This window comes from Pelophylax lessonae, assembly GCF_965119305.1.
Source record: "Pelophylax lessonae genome assembly, chromosome: 2".
Classification (NCBI taxonomy): Eukaryota; Metazoa; Chordata; class Amphibia; order Anura; family Ranidae; genus Pelophylax; species Pelophylax lessonae.
The window spans coordinates 202,403,497-202,418,284 of NC_138769.1; the positions used below are offsets into that span (position 1 = coordinate 202,403,497).

Sequence of the window (14,788 nt, forward strand, 5' to 3'; positions counted from 1 at the left end):
GAGTTTTCATTGAAATTGTTTAAAATGAGCAAAACTGGAACTCACATTGAGGTTTTTGGCGGGGGGAATTTTGGTACTAATTTCTTCCAATTTTAAAGACTAATAGGCAACTTATTGTCATAAAAGGCATGGAGAAGTTGACACTGCCATGGAGGACATTGAAAAAAGCAAAAAGCTGTTTAAAATAATATTGTCAAGCAGGGAGAGTCACAGTCAAGCTAGGCGATGTACACATATGTCCTGACCTTTCTTTCAGGTTTAAGCCACGCGCCCCCTTCTGACTCGTGCTGTGATTAGACACAGCACGAGTTTGTCAGCAGATTTCAGCTAATGATTTATAGCTGAAACCTGCTGATCAGCTGTGATAATCACAGCACAGAGTTCCATGTTGACAACAATCTGTCTGTTTTTTTTTTTTCTCCCTGAAATCAAATCTGAAAATATGTGAGTAAAAGCAGCACACATTACACTTTTTAGGCACACTGTTAACCCCTTGATTGCCCCTTGATGTTAACCCCTTCCCGGCCAGTGTCATTAGTACAGTGCACATAATTATCACTGATCACTGTCTAATGCCCCGTACACACGTGCAGATTATCTGAAGACTTTTGTCTTCAGATTTACCTTTTCTATGTAGTGCAAGGGCCTGCCGGATTGCATACAAATTGAAAGTGTTTAGGTTTGACCTCATATTATATGGTTTTGGTAAGTCTACAGACAAAAGTCTTCAGATAATCTGCACGTGTGTACGGGGCATTAGTGTCACTAGCGACGTCACCTCTCAGTCAGTTAGTGTCCTTCCCAGCCATGGTCTGTTAGCGCCAGATGGTCCGCCACGCTATCACAATCCCACTATAAGTCGCTGATCACTGCCATTACAAGTAAAGTGTCTATAACTGTTCAAATTCCAGTATATGCTGTATAGCATAGTTTGTAGAGGCTATAACGTTTACACAAATCAATTAACATACAATTATTGGGATTTTTTTTTTACCAAAGATGTGTAGCAGAATATATTTTGACCTAAATTTATGAATACATTTGATTTTATTGGATATGTTTTTTACAGAAAGTAGAAAAACATTCTGTCTTTTTTTCATTTATATATTTAAAAAAATTCAGTGGTGATCAAATACCACCAAATTAAATCTTTATTTGTGCAAAATAAAATGATATCAATGTCATTTGCGTAAAGTGTTGCATGACCAAATGATTGCCAGTTAAAGTAGCACAGTGCAGAATTGCAAAAAAATGCCCTGGTCATGAAGGGGGTAAAGCCTTCCGGAGGTCAAGTGGTTAATAAGACTGATAAAAACATGATAAAAACAATCCTATAAATTACATTGGAGATGTCTTTAAATGTGTGGTAGTTTTGCACAGTGCAAATTTCACAGACAGCATGAACAACACCATATTCTGGCACCATATTCAGGCATCACATATTGTGGATGTGCAATTGATTTTTTAACTTTTACATTTACTTGGCTTAAATATAGAATCAGCCCCCCAATATGATTCATTTCATTATTAATTCATTATTATTATGAGTTGTAAGTAGTTTTATCTATTACTTATTTTTTTTTTTTTTGTTTAAGCGGTAACAGACCTGATATGGCTGGTAGAAGTAGCACCTACAATAGATCTAAAAGCTATAGAAAAGTGTACTCCTAAAGTTGCCTAATAGTCTAAAATTCTTACAAATTAGCCAGTAGCAAAATAGTTAAACCTCTTATGGACTGCCCCACAGTGATATACTGCGGCAGGGCGGTCCTCCTGCGTGAGATCACGTACATGATTTCTTGCACAAGGTCTAGGACGCATGCGCGCGCTGCCGGCAACACGCTGTGATTGGACACAGCGGGGGGCCAATCAGTGGGTCGGGTGGATGCAATATCCACTGGGACCCGCTGATCATTCACAGGAGAGGCAGAACAGCGGTCTGCCTCTGTAAATGAGGCATACTGCCGTTTTGTCAGAGAGGAAGATGGAGATAGATGGATTTCCCAAACTCCCTTCCATCCTCATATCTCACATTATTTCAAAAATATTCACATTACCTAATTTAGGTATGTGTTTGTTAGAAATTGACATAAATCAGGACAGTATGCAAACAACCTTAACTGCTTCCGGACCGCCCACCGTAGATATACTGCAGCAGGCTGGCCCTCCTGCGCCAAACGACGTAGGTCTACGTCAGACACGCGCCTGCAGCTAGGGGGACTCCGATGAAAGGGGTCAGGCAGCTCCGAATGGCCGCCGGCCACCCGCGATCGCTCCCAACTGAGAGAGAAGAACAATCAGCTGTTATAAACACAGCTGACCGTTCTTCTCCCTGGAATGATCACAGAGCTCCTGTGATCCTTCTATATAGGATCACAGGTCTCTGTGATCATTTCACAAGCCCAACCCCCATACAGTTCGAAACACTCCCCTAGGCTCACATTTAACCCCTTGATCACCCACAGTGTTAATCCCTTCCCTGGCAGTGTCATTAGTACAGTAACAGTGCATATTTTTAGCACTGATTACTGTAGTAATGTCACTGGTCCCCCCAAAAGTGTCAAACATGTCAGTTAGGGGTCCGATCTGTCCGCCGCAATGTTACAATCCCGCTAAAAATCGCAGATCGCTGCCATTGCTAGTAAAAAACAATAAAAATTATATAAATCTTTCCCGTAGTTAGTAGATGCGATAACTTTTTTGCAAACCAATCAAAATACGCTTATTGCAATTTTTTTTTACCAAAAATATGTAGCAGAAAACAAATTGGCCTAAAATGTTAAAAGGTTTTGATTTTTACATTTTTTTTTTTTGGGGGGAATGTTATATAGCAGGAAGTGAAAAATATTGTTGCTCTTTTTTTGTTTATAGCGCACAAAATAAAAATGTCAGAGGTGATCAAATAACACCAAAAGAAAGCTCTATTTGTGGGGAAAAAAAGAACATCAATTTTATTTGGGTACAGCACCGCACGACTGCGCAATTGTCTATTAAAGTAACGCAGTGCTGAATCGCAAAATATGGCCTGGTCATTCAGGGGGAAAATCTTCCGGTCCAGAAGTGGTTAATAGGCAGCAAATAGACCAGGGAACGTTTATCTTATAATAGACATTAGAATGTATTTTTTGAGAGACAATAGTCACATTATCATTCAGTGGCTGGACAATATGTAAGCAGCTTGGTTAGGCCACAAATATAAGTGGTAGAGACGAGGCAGATAATAAAATAATAAAAAGGTAGAGATTAGACTTACAGTATATTGAAGCCAGAGAATTTCAGGCTTTGACTGAAATTAAACCAGAAAGACACTACAGCAGCTTTTATGGCCAGTAGAAGCAATACCAGACATCCAGCGGTATCCATTCTGCTCTTGGCAAAACTTTCTCTTTTGAAAATTTAAGATACAGGTTTACTTTTAGGAGACACTTTTAAGAGACACTGCTATTGTGCCATTGCCTCCCTACAATCCTAATGGGCAGGTAATGTTATCTCTTTAGGAAATTTAAATTGAGGCTGAATGTTCTGTAATTTTTTTGAGACAAAAATGCATCAGTTAGCTTAAACAGCAATCTGTATTTCCACAGATAAGGTAAATATTACACAAGACCGTTCAAAGAGATTTTTTTTTTCCCTTGTCCAGTACTGAGCTGGCATTTTGATGAATTGGGAAATCACTATAACTGTTCATACACATATGAACAGCTAAGCTTTAAGTGATTCTGGATAGAACTGAAAAACTTCAACAATAAACTACAAACGTGTGTTTACTAGTGGGAAAATCTGCAAGCAGCTCAAAATGCTACATCATATGAGAACTATCATTAATGCTTCATGGAGATATGGTAATAAGTGCGTTGCTCGTCAGTTTGGGTGAGTTGTATTTTTAATCTTCCTGTTTATATATATATATATATATATATATATATATATATATATAATTTATCATTGCTGACCTTTGTTTTAAAAAATGATAGCTGTCTGGCTGTCTTGCTGATTCTATGAGGGGTATGTATCAAAACCGGAGCAACTAGAATCTAGAGTAGATGTGCATGGCAACCAATCAGCTTCTATTTTTCATTTTTAAAGCTGAACTGAACAAGCTGAGACTAGAAGCTGATTGGTTGCCTTGCCCAGGTACACCAGCGTCTGTCTGCTCTAGTAAATTCTCCCCCATATGTTACATACTTTCTCCACTCTCCTGAAATAAATATTCAGATCAGGATTTCTGACATCAGTCTGACTCTACATGTGGTGCTTATTTTGGATGTATTGAAGGCAGACATATCGATGAGGTACTGTAAACTGGTACTGGATCTTTTTATAAACTCAATTTATTGTGATGTATACTCAAACTGGGTCTTTCAGTAATCACAATTCACTGTACAGTATACTGGGACTGGGTCTTTCACTGAGCACAGATCACATTTAAAATATATTAGAACAGCGTTTTTTAAAAAGCAGAGTTTAATGTGATGTATACTTTGCCTAGGTCTTTCAATAAGGACAGTTCACCTAGATGTATACTAGGCCTAGGTCTTTTATTAAGCACAGTTGACCAATGGCTACAATGTATGCTGAGACTAGGTCTTTCAATAGACACAGTTCACCCCGAAATATACTGGGTCTTCCAATAAGCATAGTTCATTGTGATGTATACTGGTGTTTGGTATTTCAGTAAGCACAGTTCATTGTGATGTATACTGGTATTTGGTATTTCAGTAAGCCCAGTTCATTGTGATTTATACTGATATTTAGTATTACAGTAAGCATAGTTCATTGTGATGTATACTGGTTTTTGGTATTTCAGTAAGCACAGGTCATTGTGATGTATACTGGTATTTGGTATTTCAGTAAGCCCAGTTCATTGTGATGTATACTGGTATTTGGTATTTCAGTAAGCACAGTTCATCGTGATGTGTACTGAGATTTGATCTTTGAATAAGAACAGTTTATCGCAATGTATACTGGGATTGGGTCCTTTAATCAGCACAATTCCGTATTTCTGTAAATAATCTTCATTTGAAGCCTAAAAGTGGTAGTATTTGTGTGGCAAAAATGTGAGCTGGCCAATATAAAACAAGATGAATCACTGCTCCTTTTTTACTACCTTGCCACAATTTGTTATTTGAGATTTTCAAGAAAACAAAATTAGGAGATGAAGGCAGGCCATACTGTAGATGATACAGTTTTCTCTCCTGCTGTCACAGTCAGTGTTGATGGGGTAATCTCCAGGGGTAGAGCGAGGGAGCCGTCCCTGTCGGAAGACAGCAACGATTGTTGTTAGCGGCTATAGCCGCTGGCAATGATCGCATGCTAGAAATTCGACATGCTAGTTGTACCCAAGTTGACCAATAGATCAACTTGGGTACAATTAGCCTGTCCATAGATGGATCTCGGCCAGTTAAGCAGGGATTCCAACTATCTATGGCCCCCTTAATGCACTGCCTGGCCAAAAAAAAAAGTTGCCATCTGGAATTAACTAAGCAACTAACAAAACTAAGCCTGCAGTAACAATCCTATTGGGTACTTACTGTGTGTGCCCAAAGATTGAGGTCAGCTGACTACCTGAATATACTGAATGACCAGGTATTCCATCAATGGATTTTTTCTTCCCCTGATGGCATGGGCATATTCCAAGATGACAATGCCAGGATTCATCGGGCTCAAAATATGAAAGAGTCGTTAAGGGAGCATGAGACATCATTTTCACACATGGATTGGCCACCACAGAGTCCAGAACCTAACCCCATTGAGAATCTTTGGGATGTTCTGGAGAAGGCTTTGCGAAGTGGTCTAACTCTCCCATCATCAATACAAGATCTTGGTGAAATATGAATGCAACACTGGACGGAAATAAACCTTGTGACATTGCAGAAGCTTATCGAAATGATACCACAGCGAATGCGTACCGTAATCAAAGCCAACAAAATATTAGAGTGTGTGACCTTTTTTTTTTGGTGGTGACTTTTTTTTTGGTCAGGCAGTGTATTTCATCTGTAGGATCGATCTGTTTGTTTATCGTTTTTGTGGTATATAGAAAAGCCCAATAAAAAAGGCCTAGATTGACACCCAAAGTGTTGCTCTAGCAGCTGTCCTTTGATGCTGCAATTCAGAAAGTTATAGACATAGAAGTGAGTTTAAATAACACACATTATTTTCCCCGATTTCCCAATTTGTCAAGTTATTCTTTAACAAAAAATATACAATGAATTACCTTTGGCTCAATTTTTACTGCGTATACCTGCCTAATCCAGACCACTTTTTTTTTATTTTTTAGCTCTTACTACTTTCATCTGCTTTGTTCCTGTTACTTTATGTGGTGCAAGCAAAGGAAAAGCTAAAACTAAGAGGCTTCTAAATACATGTGGTTTAATGGTAGAAAAAAAAAATAGCTGATTTGCTTTTTGCTACTTTTTTTTTTTGGAAATTTCATAACCTGATTTTTCCTGCCCATCTGTTGACTTATCCTTAATGTTAAGGTCATGTGGAAATGAAGAGAGTAAGCGATGCAGGTGACATAAGCATATTGTCTCTGGACTGACCTTTAAGGCCAGCCAGCATTGCAAAACATTTAACTGTGCAGATACATGTCTGAATTAGTAGACAGTTTTTTCAGTCTGCAAAATGACTAGAATATGTGCTGGTCAATTACTTGAGAGAGAGGTTAAAAAGTACCTAAAACAAAACTTTTCTTTTTAGTTTTGGATAGTGTGAGATATGGTTAGAATGCCTGACCCTAATCTGTTGGGGAAGTTTCCCCTTGCTTTTTATCATAAAGACATACTGTAACATGTAGTGAGATCAATGTTCTCCAAAGTAAGAAAAAAAATTCCCTTTATGGACAGCTTTTTTTTTTTTTTAAATCAGGAAAGTGTTTATTAAAATACACAAAAGGATTTAGGCTCTGTTTCCACTAGTGTGACTTGTCATATGACTTTGGACACAAAAAGTCGCATGACAAGTCACAGCCTATTCATTTCAATGGCACCCGTAAAGCACAGGTGACCGGTCTGTTTTATTTTTAAAGCATTCTTTGAGTCTAGGTTCACATTTATGCGTGCTGCGCTTGATGCATTTTCCTGGCACGTTTTGCAGTGCATTTTCCATTTTTAAACCTTAGTTTTTTTATGCGTTTTTGCATGCAGTTTTGATGCATTTTGCGTTTTTTTTTCTCTTTAAACACACTGTAAACACATATGTATATAGCTGGTTGCTAAGGAGCGGTCCAGGAAGCTGGCCACCTCATCCTTAGCAACTGATGAGTCAACATCTGTCAGCGGTGTTCCCCACTCACAGCTGAATGTAAAAAAAAAAAAAAGGAGCCAGTAAAAAAATAAATTAAAATATGTTGTGGAAAAGAAAATCGTGTGGGGTTCCCCCCCCCCCCCCCCCACAGGTCTTTTCGGGTCTGGTATGGATTTGGAAGGGACACACCAAAATAAAAATAAAAAAAAATGGTGTGGGGTCCCCTCCAAAGTCCATACCAGACCCTCATCCGAGCATGCAGCCCAGCAGGTCAGGAAAGGGAGGAGACGAGCAAGCACCACCCCCCGAACTATACCAGGCCGCATGCCCTAAACATGGGGGGGTGCTTTGGGGTGGGGGGCTTGCTTGGCTTCTGGGTTGGACAGGCTGCATGGAGCTGTAGAGAGGTCACACAGGATTCGGGATCTAATACTGGAGAGATCGTCACATAGGAGTACCACCTATTGGAGAGCTTACATGCTACTTACACACTGGTTACCCCTGCAGGGGTGCCGATTTCCGGTGAGTGCTGGAGATATTGGAAGGGGGGAGCACTGTTTCCTCACCCGGCACTTAGACACCTGGAGCACCTCAAGAATCACCCACGGAGTTGGATACTTTAATTTTATTTATTTTTTATGAACTTTGTGGACTCTTTCACCTAGTATTTTTTGTAGAGCTTGGATACAGATTACCATTATCAGATCTTTTTGGTTTAAAAAAACGTTTTTTTGCTCACTAAGTTTGTTCACGGGTCCTCAGGATTGACTCTTGTTAATCAGGACCATTTGCACTATAGCATCTTTTACTGATATTATTTATTCACCACCATTAATATAATTGTGGTTAATATTTATTTCACTGGTCTATTCCAAGACCTTCTTGCACCTATCTACTTTTTCTGGCAAGCTATTCCATTTGTTTTGGAATCACCTACCCTTCTATCTTCTATTTTCTATATTCACTTATATTGGAATCACTCACACTATTATATCACCGTACCATCTTTTGCTGAGATACATGGATTTGTTTCAGCCACTTTTTACCTTTTTTTGGTGAATAATAAATAGCTTATAGGCCAGTATCTTCCCTCTATTTGGTCACCTTTACCACGGAATACTTCAGTGAGTGTCACTTGTGGCGGCTACGGGATCTTGAGCTTCTGGACGCCACCTGCCAGTCAGGCTGCACGCGGGGTGGTAGCGGAGGCATAGCACGGGAAGTCGAGGATTCTGGGGCATCGGGAACAATACCCCATTGGCGAAGCACACGCATTCCTTGGTCTATGGTGGTGACCTGCGTATTCGAGCCTTGGTAGGTTATGCACAGTTTTGCAGGATACTTCCATTTGTACATTATCTTATGGTTGCGGAGAGCCTCGGTGATGGTATTGAGGTTGCGGCGTTGCTGTAACGTATATTGGGAATAGTCGGGCAACACTTGGACCGTCGCCGCTCGCTCAGGGAGATGGTCTCTACGACGAAAAGCTTCCAATATCTTTTCCTTCGCTTGGAAGAAGTGTATGCGGAGCAGGACGTCTCTAGGGACATCCTGTGGAAGGAAGGAAGGCTTCGGGATTCTGTGAATCCTGTCTATGGTCAGGCCCGCGTTGGTTAGTGCAGGGACGACCAGTTGGAAAAGTTCACGTGCATAATTCGGGAGCTGATTGGGGAGGACAGTTTCTGGAATGCCACGGAGCTTTAAATTGTTACGCCGAGACCTATCCTCCAGGTCGGCAAGTTTGGCTTGGATGCGGTCAATGTCAGTCTGTTGGGCTGCATGAGAGTCCACTAGGGCATTATATGAGACGGCAAATTCATCCATCTTGCATTCCACATTGTTAACCCTTTCGCCCAGTCCATGTAACTCTTTTTGACAATAGGCTATGGAGGAGGACACAGTCTCTTGCATTGATTTATGCATCATGGACAGCATGTCTCTCAGAGCGGTATCAGAAATGGGCTGTCCTGTGGTAGGGATGGAGGCAAAGGGGTCTGGTGCAGGTGTATAAGTCCATGCAGAAGCTGTAGCAGGGTCAAGGTCACTCACCTCCATGGATGTATGGCGGGATGCGAGGTGGCCGTCTTCCCACCTAGGCTTCGATTTGGCCGGGCTGTGAGTGGACGGTGTGGATGGTGAGGAGTCTGCAGAGCGCTCTGGCCTCAATTGCTTGTTTGCATCCGCCGTGTCTGAGTGCGCCGGTGACGTCACGGCCGCGACATGGCCAGGAGATACTAGAGGGCGGGCATCGCTAGTGTGCTGCGGGGCTCCGGCGCCATTTTTCATTGGTCCCGAGGCCGCCGGGTGGAAGAATTCCGATAGTTTACGGACCGCTGGAGGGTCCTTTCTGCTTCGCGACATGATGTGTGGGTGCCGTGGGTGTTCCCCCAGAGATCCCCGTTGTTCAGGTAGTCGGACACTCACGTAGATGGGCCGTAGATGTGGCTCTTAGCGGGCATGCAGCGGAGCTCCCTCTTCAAGCGGCCATACTGTTCGGCGGTCGCCACGCCCCCCTACCACGGAATACTTCACATATGTTCTTTTGATACATATATTCCTTTGTGTAACTGTTCCACTTATATACGGTTTACATTATTGCACTTTATATTTTTATATTATTTATGATGTTCATTTTGAGTATTCATACATGTTTTAACCTCTGCATATAAGTCATTACCACTTACTGTGATATTCACATTTTATATACACCTATAGGCAGCACCAGTTATCTCACCACCCTTAACATATCTTGAATATTGACTTCACAGTCTATATTTTTGAGGTAGGCAGCAGCTGTTCTATTTATTTCTCCATAGCGCGGACACTACCACTTACTATTTGTAAATCAATATCATGTCCCCTCTCAGACGTCTCTTCTCTAGGGAGAATAAATAAAGTGCTTGTAAACGCTCCTCATAATTTAGGTCCTCCAATCCCTAACTAGCTTAGTTGCCCTTCTTAGGACTCTTTCCAGTTCCAGCACATCCTTTCTTAGGATCGATGACCAGAACTGGACAGAATACTCCAGATGAGGCCGGACCAGAGTTTTATAAAGTGTTAGGATTATAGTTTTATCTCTGGAGTATATCCCTTTCCTTATGCATGATATTATTCTGCTGGCTTTGGCAGCTGCAGCTTGACATTGCATGCTATTGCTTAGTCTATCTTCTACTAAGACTCTCAGATCTTTCTCCATTCTTGATTCCCCCCAGAGGTTCCCCCCCCTAATGCGTATTTTGCGTTTATGTTTTTAGTCCCCAAGTGCAATACCTTACACTTCTCCATATTAAACCTCATTTGCCATGTAGTTGGCGCACTCTGTTATTTTGTTCAGGTCATTCTGTAAGATTTCTGTCTCACGATGTGAAGTTATTGCCCTGCTTAATTTTGTGTCAATTTTTGTGTACAGTCTTCAGCTCAGGCCCATAGCAACAGCAGCATACACAACCTGCTTACTAAAGGTTTTCAGTATATAATATCCTTTTTCTTTTATTGTACTTTTTATAATATACTTTTTCATGTGAAGACATCAAGCATATCAGTTTTTACCAGAGTTTTTGGAGTTTTTGCACAGCAGTCTACAAAATGCAAACGTTCTCAGTGGATGCTCATATATTTTATTCATTTAATATAGGTACTATACGTAGCACTGTAAATGTATGGAGCACTTTACATACAGTATATATATATATATTGTACATTCACATCAGTCTCTGCCCTAAAGGAGTTTACAAAGTAAGGTCCCTAACTTTTATTCATATATATACTATTTATGCCAATTTAGACACGAGACAATTAACTTACCAGCATGTCTTTGGAGGTGGGAGGAAACCGGAGTACCCAGAGAAAACCTAGGCAGCCAATGCGAGAAACATGCAAACTCCAGGCAGGTAGTGTCATGGTTGGGGTTGGTATTGTCGAACTAAATGTCAAAAAGGGAAGTGATTGGCGCTGCCAGGAAAGTAGGTTAATGGGAAATCTGGGTTAGGCTCCTATAGTTCAAGACCAAGTTCAACACATGCAAATGCACATAGAATGTATGTGGGAATGAGAACTATATAAGTAATAGGATATAAAAACACAATGGGTGTGTAATATGTGTGTAAAATTAACACTATGTGCTGATACCAAATCAATAAATAAATAAATGTGTTCAATACCTGTGAGACTCAACATAAATATGCAAATATATGTAAATGTAGGTATAAAAATATAAAAGCATATAAAGATAGTATTAATAAATTATGGTGATATAGAGAGTTAGTGTGCAAAGGTGCTAAAAAATAAATATAGTGCACTAATCAAACTAAATAAGGTGCATTCCGAATAGTCATAACCATCTATTCAATAAAGTACAACTGCATACTCATAAGCAATGAAAATAAATAAGTGGGTGAACTATGTGCATCCCACACTGGTGACAATATAAACACTAGTAAATAAATAAGTGCAGCCGTGCAAATAACTACATAAATTATGAAAGTGAGAACCATATAAATTCAAAGTCTCAAAAAGCAGGCTCTGTGTATTTTAAAATTGTCCAAAAATAGTGCAATCAGAGCTGGTACAGAAATCATAAAGTTCTATAGTCCATATAAGGATGGAGTAAGGTGCTCTTTTTTTCTATGAAGCCGGGAGTGCAGTGAGTGGTTGGAAGATAGGGTGTTCCCCCTCTCCTGGGGTCCTGTGCTTACCGGATGTCCGTACCCCTACAGGGGTAAATGGCGGGTCGATAACAGGGATCGCTCCCATACACCGGCAATCTGGTTCCGTCCTATCCTTCCTATTACCACTCGTATCCACTCCTTGCTCCGGTACACATAGGAGTTAAAGCATCAGGGAGAGAGCTCCAGTACAATTCCCGGGTATATGAAAAAGGGGAAAAAACAGAAGCCTCCGATAGTGCAGGATTGCCTTTAAAACTTTTATTTAGATTCCAAAAAAGACATGTACTCACATAAAATCAACATGCAGCGCATCCGTATGGCATAGGGTCCGCAACTACCTCGTTCGCGGTGCTCGCCTGGGATCAGCGTGCGTCCCAACCGCCGGATATGCGTTCCTAGCCTCGGGATCATTCAGACGGAAGTGATGTGGTCACGTTCTCGACGCGTTTCGTCACACTGACGTCATCTGGAGAAGCGTTGACCATGTCTATTCCATCTGTTTAAGTATTAAGCGGTTACCAGGCAACTTAGTGGAGGAATGTGCAAATGTAAATTCTCCGGCCAATCATCGCAAGGGGCCATGTAATGTCATCTATTGCTAGGCAAACATATTTTGTACGGGCATAACATTAAAAAATCTACTCACTATTTGGCAAATAGAAAAAGAGGGGATATCTGAATATCATCTGTTGCTAGGCAGAATTGTATTACTGAAAAACGGGCTAATGGATGGTAACCAAAGAGACAGGAAACCTGTGTGCTCAAGTTCCGTCTCCCAATGCTCACTTACTCACATAAGTAGCATATTTGTTGGCGGCATATATGTAATTAATCTCAAGGGGGATTCATATATAATATATGTCAATAAGGACTAGTCTATGCAAATACCGATAAAAAGAATTAATTAAAAACGGGGTTATTTTATATTACAAATAATAAAAATAATTGATCAGGCATTATGTAATATGGAATTCGGGGGGTATTTTGTATAATTATTTGGATGAGGTCCAGAGAAGGCATATTATATGTATAGTATAATGATGGAACTATTTAATCTGATACAATGTTATTATGTTAATTGGACTTTGCTTAATGGTCATCATAGGGGGATTAATTTAAGTCAGGGTAGTTCTATCTCAAAATAGGTTAAAAAATTATTGTATAAAAATACTTAAAAAATCTTAAAAAATCATTCAATTAATGCTATCCAAGGAACAGATTTTTTATATAATCTATGTATAATCAGATAAACTTTGGCACCAGTGGACTGGTAAACTCTCAATACTATAATTAATATGTTAATCACAATTACCAATACAGGAATAATATATGAAAAATATATATATACATATATAAATACAAATAATAAAAATAAATTTAGATGAATAAAAAAATAATAAATATAGCAGGCCTCTCTAGGTCAAGATCATGAAAGACACTAAGAAGTGAAAGTCGAATTATATGTGTAATATGTGCTAGAGGGCCCGAAAATGAAAATAAGTGGAAAAAATAGATGTGACCCTTATAGAACTAAAATTAAAGGTGAACAGTAGTGTATATACTAAAGACTAAAAATGTGCTTAAAAGATTAAATATAGAAGGTGTAAAATTATATAGATATTGTAAAAATTTAAATAAATAAAAATAGATAAAATTATGGCATAACTTGGTTGCAGTATAAAATTGGTAAAACCTGACATGGCAATTCAAACATAATTAATTTAGTGGTTGGAAATGAAGCAATTCAGATCTATATCAAGGTTCAACCCTCCAGGTTGGAGTGATTCCAATTAGAAAATCCATTTTGTTTCGTTTTTAGAGATTTTTCTAGTTTTATTCTCTCCCCTCCAATGTGCTCTTATAGTATCGATGCCATAAAATAATAGTCCCTTGGGATTCTTATTGTGCGTTTCCAGAAAATGTCTGGATAACCCATGTTTGGGGAAACCCTTTTTGATGTTTTTAATATGTTCTCTTATACGCACATATAGCGGTCTAGTGGTCCTGCCCACGTATTGTTTATGGCACGGGCACTCAATAACGTAAGTGACGTGAGTGCTGGAGCATGTAATCAGCTCATTAATTTTGAATTTCCGTTTATTGGCAAAGGATCTAAATTCCGTCATCTTTCTTGGTTGTGCTGTATTATTTTTGCACGCAAGGCATTTACGGCATCTTATAAACCCTTTTAGATCGGGAAAGATTTTTATTTGTTTGGGTGGGTCTATCACATTATGAACTAACCTATTCCTGAGTGCAGGTGCTTTCCGATAGATAAATTTCGGTTTGCTGGGTAGGATCTTAGCCAAAGTCCTATCTGATCTTAAAATCGGCCAATATTTTTTAAAAATAGTTTCCATTTGTTTATATTGATTATTAAAACCAGTGATAAAAGCAAGGTCAAAATCATTTCTATTGTTCTTGGGTTTCTCTATCAATAACTCCTCTCTTCTCATGTTCCTAACTTTATCCATGGTTATCTCAAGTATTTTCTTATCATATCCCTTTTCAATAAATTTCTCAGTGAGTGTTTTTGCTAGTGCGTTATATTCTTCAATCCTGCCACAATTTCTTCTTAACCTCATATATTGCCCCTTTGTTATATTCTGCTTCCACTTGGGGTGATGGCAGCTTGATGTAGGGATATACCCATTCTTGTCTGTTGGTTTAAAAAAAGTCCTTGTAGAAAGCATATCATTATCTTTAAAAATTTGTAGGTCTAGAAAGTCAACTTGTCTTAGATCCTGGTTACTTGTAAATTTGATCCCATACTGATTGTTATTCAGTTCCCTAATGAAGGAGTCCAATGTATCTGATGGTCCACTCCATATCATAAAGATATCACTATGTATCTTTGGTAAAGACTCAAATGGGGC

At 39.4% G+C, this 14,788-nt stretch overlaps 1 protein-coding gene across 1 annotated transcript in view; it reads left to right on the forward strand.

The window, feature by feature from the left end:
• The first annotated feature begins 3,611 nt into the window (after positions 1 to 3,611).
• Positions 3,612 to 14,788, forward strand: part of OTC (ornithine transcarbamylase) — an 83,848-nt gene continuing 72,671 nt past the window's right edge. Inside the window, exon 1 of the mRNA XM_082245441.1 lies at positions 3,612 to 3,870. Coding sequence (XP_082101567.1) covers positions 3,797 to 3,870 — 74 coding nt within the window. The 5' untranslated portion in view covers positions 3,612 to 3,796. The remainder of the gene's footprint in view (positions 3,871 to 14,788) is intronic.